Here is a 12215-nt window from a genome sequence, read left to right as displayed (position 1 = left end):
AGCAGTATGAAACATACCAGGAACATGCAGAAGAGACAAAGGAATATTAGTAATGGTGAGCAAGCATGCTCGTGTGCTAAACGAGTGTTTCTCTGTCCCCCATGACGGCACCACGGAGAGAGGGGATCCGCCCACCAAGGACAGGAAACCTACAGATAAAAAGGCGGTACCTCTCTCCCGCATCAGTTTGGTTTCCTGTGCTTGATGGGGAACCTGCAGCAGATCTTACCTTGATCGTCGTTGGATTCCGGGGCCAGTCAGACCGGTTCAGGCAGTGGGGGTTCCCTGCCTCGGCTAGGCTGGGCCACCCGAAGCGCCACCGCTGGGATCAGTAGGTCTCTAGGGTGTGCGGGGAGCAGCAGCAGCAGCAGCGCTGTTGCTCCTAGGAGGCCACTGCACGTGGGCCAGATTCGGCTTAAATCCGCAAAACCACCGTGAGGGGTCCCTCCAGGGGTGGGACGCGGCGCGATAATACGTGCCTTAACAGCGGCATCAGGAAGCGGCATCTGGGCTTCCTGACAGGTAACGCGCGGGTGCCGCACTGCATGCTGTAATAGCACAATGCATGCTGGGCAGCGCAGGGCCTGCTGGGGCGGCGTTGCATGCTGGGAAGTGCGTGTGCGCACAGCGTAGGTGCGCGAGGCATGATGGTCCCGACGGGGGCGGGGCCGTAGCGCGCAGCATGCTTCACTGGTGTACTTAGGGGAAGGACGCCTCACTGTCTGGTGCTCTAATGGAGTCCGGTCAGCACTCCCCAGCAGCCATGAGTGACACGGAATTGCAGGGATCACCAGCACAGCTACCGCAGCCATCGCAGCAGCAGCAGAAGCGCCGACAGCAGGGGAATGGAGCCTCTCATGACCAGCGGCGTGGAGCTGGAGCACGGTTAGGGATCCCAGCACAGCAAGAATTCTAGTGCTGCATCCGGATCAAATGAGCATCCCATAGTCGATATGGACCATCCACAGCCGGTACTGAGGGTACACCAGGTGGTGAGTGATCTCCGTGAATGCTCCGGCTAATAGAGCCTACCTTTTCTCTTGCTTGTTTTAGGGAAGGAAGAGTTCAGGGAAGTCCAAACACAGGATCTGCGCACTTTGTAAAGAAGATTTACCTACCACGTGGGAAAAGAGATTGTGTAAATCCTGTATAGAGGAAACACTCTGCGAGGGGCTTCCAGGGTTCACCACAGAGCTCAAATCTCTAATTAAAACTCAGGTGGAAGATACCTTTAAACAGGGTGGATAAAAATCAATGTTTAAAAAAAAAAAAAAAATCGGATTTTTTTGATTTAAATCGGATTTTTTTCAATAAACTGCTTTTTGAGGAAAATATTTTACCATCCAAAGGTTCTTCCATCATGAGATAAAGCTGAGTTGTTTAACTCAGTAGAATAAAGGCTGTATATGTGTAACATTCACAATGCCATGCTCTTCCAGAGGTTTCTGTAGGATTAGTGGGCAGTTTCTCTCCTATATTATCACAGACGCTCGTTTACTTACGCAGTTCTCAAAACTGAATTTGACTCCGCAGAGGTCCCAGCCTCTTCTTCACGGCAAAAATGTTACAACATGAACAGAGTTGAGAAAAAGACCTTAATCCTATTGTTCTACAAACCTATGAATACAGAATCAACCCCTTCAGTGCCAAGTCCAAGAAGTTAGACAATATGTTTCTGATTGTTTGGAGTGGAATAGATCTGCACAACACAAGAAGAATGTGAATCTAAGTGTGAGGAGGAGGAAGGGCAAGCAGACAAGAAAATGAAAGTGAAACTTTGAGCACAATACTGCAGCATAGCCACAGACAGACAAGTCTGGATCTGTTTGTGTGTACGATCTGAGGTTTATTACATTCTTTCCTTATAATGGCAGCAGGCCGTAAAAGAGACCCAGTTTGGGAATATTTTAATGAAGCTCCTTCGCCTATCGGTAAGGCAGGCATGCGTGCAAAATGCAAACGATGCAACAAAGAGATGCAAGGCCTGGTGGCGCGAATGAGGCAACATCATGAGAAGTGCGGTGATGAAGATGACCAAAGAAACACTTCTGAACAGGCAGGATCTTCAGGTTGGTAAACATTTTTATTGAATCCTATTTCTAAAGACTGAACTGTCATGTGTGAGAAAAATTATATTTCTTATTATTACTGCATGTTACTGTCACTTGGTACAGTTATGAAGAAAAACAAATATTCCTTTTGGGGCAGGGGCAGTGATGTGTTGTGTACAATAAGCAGAAATTGTATAAACAATAAAATAACAGCATTGACTTTTTTTGTTTAGGGGAATTCATGGATTCTGGAAACTATCCACCTCCAAGATCACCATCATCCTGTTCTACAGTTTCAGAGTTATCCATCCAGGATAGTGCTTCATTAGCAGCAGCATCATCATCAGACACCCACAGCCACATATCACCATCACCCAAAAGGAAGAAAAAACCTTTACCTCCTAGAACCACCATAGATAGGTTTGTGATAAGAACTAGCAGATTAGAAAAAAAGTTGATTGATGAAAAAATTGCCCAGTTTATTTATGCAACGAACTCTTCTTTCCGTCTGACTGACAACCCACATTTCATTAATATGGTTCAGTCACTGAGACCAGGATACAGTCCACCCAGCAGAGCTGATGTTGCAGGGAAACTGCTGGATCAAGTGTATGACAGAGAAATGGAGCAATGTGCAACAGCTCTGGAGGGTAAAATTGTTAACCTAAGTATTGATGGGTGGAGTAATGTCCACAATGATCCTATTGTATGTGCTTGTATAACAACAGAAGAAGGTAAAGTCTTCCTTGCACAAAACTGATGCGTCAGGAAATGCACACAGCAGAATACTTACAAGAAGTGGCAGTAAAAGCTATAACGACGTGAACAAAAATTCAAATGTCTAGTACGCAGTTTGGTCACTGACAATGCTGCAAACGTATCCAAGATGAGAAGAGATTTAGAAGAGCAGGGAGGGAATACAAAGCTGCTAATAACATATGGTTGCAGTGCTCATTTGCTGCACCTCTTAGCCAAAGACTTAAGTGTTCCAGAAATAAAGGCTAATGTTGTTGAAATTGCTAAATACTTCCGTAATAATCATTTTGCTGCAGCAGCTCTGAAAAGGATGGGTGGAACCAAGCTAACACTCCCACAAGATGTTAGATGGAACTCTGTGGTGGACTGTTTTGAGTAGTATATCAAAAACTGGCCTATTCTGATGACACTTTGTGAAGAAAATCGAGATAAAATAGATGGCACTGTCACGGCCAAAATCCTCAACATTGGGCTTAAGAGAAATGTTGAACATATGCTGAGCTTCCTGAAACCCATCTCTCAAGCTTTAAACAAAATACAGAAAAATAGCTGTTTTATTGCGGATGCTGTTGAAATTTGGAAGGAACTGAGTGAACACTTAAAAACAGATCTACACATGGACAGAATTAAATTACAAGGAGTAAACAAACGAATGGGACAAGCACTGACTCCAGCTCATTTTTTGGCAAATATTGTCAATATCCAATATCAGGGTCAAAGCCTAAGTACTGAGGAAGAGGAGTTAGCTATGACATGGGTATCCAGCAATCATCCATCTTTAATGCCAACTATAATAAACTTCAGAGCTAAGGGGGAACCATTCAAGAAATATATGTTTGCTGAAGATATTTTAAGGAAGGTCACACCAGTAAACTGGTGGAAGTCACTTAAGTGCTTGGATTTAGAGACTGTTCAAGTAATGATTTCACTTTTAACAGCAGTAGCTTCTTCTGCAGGCGTTGAAAGAATATTCTCTTCCTTTGGACTCATTCATTCTAAATTGAGAAATCGGTTGGGACCCAATAAAGCAGGAAAGCTTGTTTTTCTTTTCCAGATTATGAATAGGAACAAAGAAGAAGATGATGATGAAGATGACGACAAATGACCTACAGAGGACAGCAGGGACAGTAGTATTTAAGTTTTTCATGTGTCGGCTGGGCTGACAGTCTAAGTTTCTTAAAATATATATATATTTTGTTTAGCCAAATTAGTTAACAAACATGGATGTTTGTTTAAGCAAATAACTTATGCTGTAATGTTGTTATTGTTTCAGTTGAATAAATCTAAATCCTAAGTACAACAGAACAGTGGTGTCCAAATATGAATAATTAACCCATTAAACTGGGGAGAAAAAAGTAATATAAAAAGTGATTCTAAAAATCTTCATCTACTTGCATGTTAAAGTAGCAAGAACTAGTTTAGGTAGAAACTTTGATTTAAATCACTGATTTAAATCAAGCCTTACTGACTAGTGATTTAAATCGTGATTTAAATCAGTTAGATTTAAATCAAATCCACCCTGCCTTTAAATCTTTCCAAGAGGGTAAAAAACATAAAAAAATCAGACACAAATCCCCTATATTTGACTCCAGTGACACAGATAGTGGGGAGATTAGTTCAAGTTCCTCAAATTCTTCATCATTGTCCTCTTCTCGGGGAGGCCGTAGTTGCTTCCCATTAGAAGAAACGGACTCCCTGGTTAAAGCTGTCAGAAGCACCATGGGACTAACTGATTCTCACCCTAAAAAAACAGTCCAAAATATTATGTTTGGGGGACTTGAGCAGAAAAAAAGAAGAGTATTTCCATTCAATGATAAAATACAAGCTCTAATTAACAAAGAGTGGAAAAAACCTGTAAGGAAGGCCTTGCTTACGCCCAAAAGGAAATATCCTTTTGAGGACCCAACATGCTCCTTCTGGGAAAAAACACCCAAATTAGACGTAGCCATTGCTAAGGCGTCAAAAAAGTTTGCCCTACCTTTTGAGGACATGGGGGTCTTAAAGGACCCCATGGATAAAAAAGCAGATGCTTTTCTAAAAAGTTCCTGGGAAGCAGCAGGAGGGGGTCTAAAATCAGCAGTGGCCACGGCTGGTACTTCCCGCTCCCTAATGGTGTGGTTAGACCAGCTAGAATCTCAGCTTAAAGCAAAATCATCCAGAGACAGCATATTAAATACTTTGCCAGTGATGAAAGTGGCAGCCGCCGTTCTGGCCGATGCGTCAGCAGATTCCATCAGGCTGACGGCCAGATCAGCAGTTTTTTCCAATGCAGCCAGAAGAGCCCTCTGGCTCAAATGTTGGCCCGGAGACCTCCAAACAAAGTCAAAACTTTGTAATATTCCCTGTGAAGGAGAATTTCTATTTGGCTCCACTCTGGATGATATTTTGGAAAAGGCAGGGGACAAAAAGAAGTCTTTTCCCATCCTGACATATCCATCTTACAAACGTCCCTTTCGGAGTAAGAGATTCAACCGTAGGAAACCCCCCTAGAGCACAGGACAGGTGGGAAGACAAAAAGAACAAAAATAAGGGGTTTATATTCAACAAGAGCCCCACCGATACCAAAAAACCCTCTCAATGAACTTTCGCCCCAGGTGGGAGGAAGATTGTCCCTCTTTTTCTCAGCCTGGGAAAAGATAACCAGCAGCGCCTGGATTCTAGACTTAATAAGATCGGGACTAAAGTTCAAATTCCTCACTTTTCCTCAGCTGTCCTTCCTGGTAACATCTCAGAGAGCTTCTCCGCAGGAGCGAATAGCTCTGGAACAGGAAGTCACAACGTTGCTAGACAAAGGGGTTCTTCTGGAGGTCCCTCTCCGAGAAAGAGGGAGAGGCTTCTACTCTCCGATTTTTCTCAGGAAGAAGCCAGACGGGTCTTTCAGGACGATTATCAATTAAAAAACCTAAACAAGCACCTGATTGTAGAACCTTTCAAAATGGAAACAATAAAGACAGCAGTCAAAATGTTGTTTCCGCATTGTTTTATGGTAGTACTCGACTTAAAGGACGCATACTACCACGTCCCCATTCACAGAGACTTCCAAAAATTCCTCAGGGTGGCGATCGAAATAGAAGGGATTGTAAAGCATTTTCAGTTTGCAGCTCTCCCTTTCGGTCTCGTGATAGCCCCACGGGTATTCACCAAATTGATAGCAGAAGTCATGGCAGAACTGAGAAAACAAAACACCCTAATCGTCCCATACCTAGACGATTTCCTGGTGATAGGCAACTCTCCCCAACATTGCAAAAACCAACTGGAGATGGTGATGGACTCTTAAAAAAAACTTAGGTTGGCTCCTAAATCTAGAAAAGTCCAGGTTAATACCGAATCAGATTCAGGAATATCTGGGCATCACGCTAGATTCCATCTCCCAAGAGTGTCGCCTACCCCAAGAGAAGATCCAAAAGATGGTGGGATTAGTGTCCCGGACAAGGGAACTCCCCTTTATATCGCTTCGAGAAGCAATGTCTTTTCTGGGGTCTATGACAGCCTGCATTTCCGCGGTCCAATGGGCCTACTCACATACGAGGGAACTCCAATGGCAGATATTAGCAGAGGAAATTTCTCTGGAAGGAAATTTAGAAAGTCAGTTCACCTTCTCGTCAAACACAATCCTCTCACTAGATTGGTGGACAAAGGAGAGCAATCTGGGCCGCGGTCTTCCATGGGTAATCCCAGTGTCAAAAGTGGTAACCACAGACGCAAGTCCCATGGGCTGGGGGCTCACCTACACGATCTAGTGGCTCAGGGGGCATGGTCAGACGACTTAAAAGCAGTATCCAATATGAAGGAACTACTAGCAGTGAAGTTCGTACTTACAGAATTCCTAACCCCCCTTCCCTCTCATCATGTAAGATTATTTTCGGACAACAGGGTGGTAGTGGCCTACATAAACCATCAGGGAGGCACCCACTCTCAATCACTGATGGAAGTGACACATTCAATCTTACAGATGGCCGAGAACAATTTAGCATCGTTGACGGACCTTCACTTTAAAAGGGTGGACAATTTCAAGGCAGACTACCTAAGTCGGTTCTGCCTAAAACAAGGGGAATGGGAGCTGAACCAGTCCATATTCAATCAGATCACGGAGAAGTGGGGAACTCCTGTAATAGATCTCTTCGCAAACAACCTAAATTGAAAGGTGACCACCTTTTGTTCCATAAACCCAGCAGGGAACCCGGTGGCGCTGGACGCCTTCCTGATCCCTTGGAAGCACAAACTGGCTTATGCGTTTCCCCCTATCTCATTGATACCAGCGGTTCTGAGGAAGATAAGGGAGGACAGTGCCCGGGTAATATTGATTGCCCCTTTCTGACCGAAAAGAATTTGGTTTTCTTGGGTCAGAAGAATGTCTATAACAGACCCTTGGATACTCCCAGATCTGCCCAATCTCCTATTCCAGGGACCAGTAACACACCCGCAGGTAGCGAGTTTACACATGACGGCTTGGAATTTGAAAGAGGGTTACTAATAGAGAAAGGCTTTTCTCAAGGTTTAGTATCAACCCTCCTGAAAAGTAGAAAATTAACAACCACCTCTTCCTCAGGTTCTAGAGCCTCTGAAGGGAATCCCGCTTAAAGCCGTATTGTAATTTTTACAAAATGGGCTAGAAAAAGGCCTAGCCACAAGTACACTGAAGGTTCATATTGCAGCACTAGGGGCACTGTTTAACTACAACTTAGCAAGGAATCATTGGGTTTCGAGATTCGTTAAGGCGGCAGAAAGATCTAGACCTCTACCCTTACGAAGGGCCCCACAGTGGGACTTAAATCTGGTCCTCACAGCCCTAACTAAAACACCCTTTGAGCCCTTAGAAGAACTTCCCTTAAAGATTCTATCCTTCAAAACCTCCCTTTTGGTAGCCCTTACTTCAGCCTGAAGAATTAGTGACATACAAGCCTTGTCAGCCGGACCACCCTTCACGCAAATATTAGATGACAGGGTGGTATTAAAAATAGATCCGGCATATTTACCAAAAGTGGCTTCCCGATTCCATAGATCCCAAGAGATCTCCCTTCCCTCCTTTTGTCCAAACCCTAAAAACGAGGGGGAAAAATCATTACACACATTGGATGTTAGAAGATGTCTCATCCACTATCTGGAAGCTACTAGGGAGTGTAGGGAGGATAGATCTCTTTTTGTGTGTTTTCAGGGCCCTCGGAAAGGCAAAAAGGCCTCCAAGGGTACATTGGCAAGATGGATCAGAGATGCCATCAACCTCGCGTATACCTCAAGCGGGATGCCAGTTCCGGGGGAGGTTAAAGCTCATTCAACTAGAGCGATGGCGGCTTCCTGGGCAGAGAGAGCCGGCGCTTCAATTGACCAGATATGTAGAGCGGCTACTTGGTCTTCACCCTCAACCTTTTTTAAGCACTATCGGTTGGACTTAACTTCTTCTTCAGACCTTACCTTTGGTAGAAGGGTTCTGGAAGCGGTAGTCCCTCCCTAATGTACAGTCTCTGCAATTCTCTCCGTGGTGCCGTCATGGGGGACAGAGAAAATAGTAGTTACTCACCGATAACGGTGTTTCTCTGAGCCCATGACGGCACCCGTATATTCCCTCCCTCACGTGTGGGTGTGCACACTGCTATAATGTTTAGTTAAATATCTAAGCGATAAGCATGCTTTATCTCTATTAAGGCTTAGTAATATTGAAATATTTTTTAACTATTAACCTGATATTCTCTTCATGCTCTGTAAACAACTGATGCGGGAGAGAGGTACCGCCTTTTTATCTGTAGGTTTCCTGTCCTTGGTGGGCGGATCCCCTCTCTCCGTGGTGCCGTCATGGGCTCAGAGAAACATCGTTATCGGTGAGTAACTACTATTTTTGCTGGGCTTGAAAAATAGATTTAAGTCGCCACAAATGTTCGACAACCGCAACACATGCTATCCATACATGTGTTGAAGCTGTCGAACGTCCGAGAGACAAGCAGCCACGGCGACTCCAAAACCTATTTTTCAAGCACGCTGGAAACACTCGGTTAGCATATGAGCATGGAAAAGCTGGGTAGCAGTATCAAACATACGAGGAACATGCGGCAGAGACAAAGGAATATCAGGCGTTGGAAAAGCTGAGGAGCTGTATCAGATATACCTGTGGGAAGAGTAGGGACCGTACTGCAATTATACCAGAAATATTGTTAATGAAATGCCTAAAGAAATTACCAGAAACAATCATTAATTGGACCTCTCACTTTTTTCAAGTCTTCCCAGTCTCTTAATTGCTTGAATTTTGCTAGTGTCCAATGGTAACCATTGGGAAAAGATTATATAACCCAAGTACTCTATTTTTGTTTTATGGAATTCACATTTCTCATGTCTGATATAGAGATGATGGGTTCTTCAAGGTTCCAGCATTGAGTTCACATCATTCAGCAGCTGCAGCGACCCAAACCTATTTTTCAAGCACACTAAAACACATTTAGCACACTAGCATGTTCGAATAACCCCTTATCCGATCTTGCTCGCTCATCCCTAATAACAAACTCTGGCAACTTCGGGATCAAAGGTGGAGGATAACCATTCTCTATAGTAACTTTATTTAGCTCTCTCTAATCATTGCAGAGTTTAAAGAAACCTTCTTTCTTCTTGACCAAAAGTATAGTTGCACCTGCTGGTGATAAAGGACATATAAACTCTTTAACTCCATTTTCATCTATGTATTCTTTGAGGGCTTTTAATTCTTGCTATGCCAATGTTTATATGATCCTGAATGGTATAGCTGCTCCAGGCAACAGACAATGAGGTTTACTTTGGGGGACCCTTAACATTGGAGTCCCTCCCGAGGGACGCCGGTCTCGCCGGAGGTACGAGGGCTTCACCTTTTTGTCCCACCAGAGGGACAAAAAGGGGGCGTTCCGGGGGCGCGGTTACCCGGATTGGACTTTTCCTATACTTTAACATGGCAATGCATTTAATACAGTGTCCCTGTGGTGGGACGCGAGAGCCAATTTCCTTGTTGACTCTATGATCTCCTATACTATAACATGGGGCCAGCGTTGAGCTTTGCTCGGCGCTGGCCTGCGCTATTTCAGAGCGCGTCAAAGTCGTATTGGGCTCGCTCGCGCCATACTTGAGCGCGCCAAATTTTTTTCTTGTCACATACATTGGCCAATTCCTTACATACAGGTGGTAGTTTATAACCTGCCTGAGGATCCTCTACAACCTTTTCATGAGGTAGTTTTGGTAACATCTGCTGGGAGTGGACAGCCAATGAAAAATACAATTCTTTAGTTTCCCAGTTAATTATGGGGTTTACAGTTTGCAACAGTGGCATTCTAAAGATTAGGTTCCATAATTTTCTCCAAAGGCTCAATCTCTTGCCTGAGCTCGCTGGCGATCCATCTACAGTTTTCATAATAACAGACAATAATCTATTTTCACCACATGGTTTTTGACAAAAACTGTCATAAAATGTTAATTTGCTCCTGAGTCCAACATGGTAGGGGTCAAAATCTAAATCAGAAATGTGTTTGGAATAAAACAGTGACAGTCTTTTCCTTTTCGCTATTGTCTACAATGCAAGAATTTGAATGGATTCACTGGTGATACTCGTTCAGTCTAGACCAGTGGTTCTCAACCTTTCTAATGCCGTGACCCCGCAATACCGTTCCTCATGTTGCGGTGACCCCAAACTAAAAAATATTTTTGGTGGCTACTTCACAGCTGTAATTTTGCTACAGTTATGATTCGGAATGTAAATACCTGGCTGTCTCGCAGGCTCTCCGCCTCCTAGGCTTCTGTCCTCCGGCGCTTGCGGCATCCACCCGCTGATGACGTCAGCAAGTGCCGGACACACGTAATGTGCTGCTATGGATTAGCAGGCGTGCTGCTATGGACTGTGGAGCATTCCCCCGCGCTTCCCCCGCCCCTTAGGCCCCAGACGGATGATGCAATCACGTCTGCGCATGCGCGCAGGCATTCAGTTTGGAACACACGTCCATAACGGCGTGCATTCCAGCTGAATAGCGCTGCTGCAGACGGTAGCGCGGCTTCTCAGCGGCTAAAGCCATCGGAAATATGTATTTTCCGATGGCTTTAGGCGACCCCTGTGTTTTGGTCATTCGACCCCCGCCGGGGTCGCGACCCACAGGTTGAGAACCGCTGGTCTAGACTGATTGATTTATATAGTTGACTAAGAATATTGATGAGGATATGGTCAGACTGACTTAGCACAATAGACACTAAGGCTATGTGCACAATTTGCAAAATCTGCAGGTAAAACACACTGCGGATTTCCTGCAGTTTTTGTGCTGATTCCACCTGCAGTTTGACACCTGCGGATTCCTATTGAGGAGCAGGTGTAAAACGTTGAGGAATCCACACAAAGAATTGACATGCTGTGGAAAATACAATGCAGTGTTTCCGTGCGGTATTTTCCGCACCATGGGCGCAGCGGATTTGGTTTACGTGGTACTGTAAACCGCATGGAAAACCGCTGCCAATCCACAGCGGCCAATCCGCTGCAGATCCGCAGCAAAATCCGCAGTGTGTGCACATAGCCTTTTTCTCCAAAAGCATCCGTTCTTTTCTTTCAGCATTTTCATATTATAATAGCCTGTCATCCCGCATGGGTTCAGCTTCAGATAAATGAGGATTCTTTGTTTCAAAGACTTGTCCCCATTGCTTCCATGATTAAGACTCTTGAGTTGAAACATGTCGGATTTTTTACCATCCACTGGGGTATCCACTGCCTGTAATATGTTCTTTTAACAAAAGAAATAAAGAAATTATTTTTATACTTACCTTCCTGCCTGGGATTGCTGGAGATTACTGTGTATTTGGGATTGTATCCACAAGGCCGGGGCGGCTCTGTGCAACAGTGTGGATCCGGTGAGCTGAACTTTTTCTTTTTACATTGCTACAAGTTGGGAGTTAGAATCATTAGAAAGACCACAAGTCAAGAACAGTGAGGGATGACCAAATTAAATGAATGTAAGAATGAACAGAGCACAGAGATGCCAGCTTCACCGACGAAGAGGAACTACTAAGCAATGAACTCAGTAACCCACACACTGCATGGCAGGAGGCTGGCTGCATGCGGCACAAGGCAATTCTGTAAAAACATGAATGTGCTATGTTCATTCATTAGTATAATACAGCAAGTCTGTTTTCTCTTATCATCACCTCTGTATACCAATCGGTAGGAAGTCCGGGCAATTTCCTACCTCAAGATGTACTCAGGCCGGCGTCACACTAGAGAGTTTTACGGACATATGCGATGCGCAAAAACAACGCATTGCACACAGACCAATGATTCTCTATGGGGCAGCTCCTATTTGGCGTATATTATGCATCCGTATTTTACGGCCTTACAAAATCGCAGCATGCTGCATTTGTCAGCGCATTGCGCAAAAAATCCGCCAATGAAAGTCTATGGGTGCGCAAAAAATATGGATTACA

The 12215-nt window shown here is 44.4% G+C and overlaps 1 protein-coding gene across 1 annotated transcript in view; it reads left to right on the top strand.

The window, feature by feature from the left end:
* LOC143768174 (uncharacterized) overlaps positions 1-12215 on the top strand; it is a 62009-nt gene that overhangs the window by 23176 nt on the left and 26618 nt on the right. The window contains exon 7 of the mRNA XM_077256864.1: positions 1054-1138. Within this exon, the coding sequence (XP_077112979.1) occupies positions 1054-1138 (85 nt within the window). The remainder of the gene's footprint in view (positions 1-1053; positions 1139-12215) is intronic.

Source organism: Ranitomeya variabilis, chromosome 4 (assembly GCF_051348905.1).
Source record: "Ranitomeya variabilis isolate aRanVar5 chromosome 4, aRanVar5.hap1, whole genome shotgun sequence".
Taxonomy (NCBI): domain Eukaryota; kingdom Metazoa; phylum Chordata; class Amphibia; order Anura; family Dendrobatidae; genus Ranitomeya; species Ranitomeya variabilis.
This window is presented reverse-complemented; position numbering and strand designations above follow the sequence as displayed.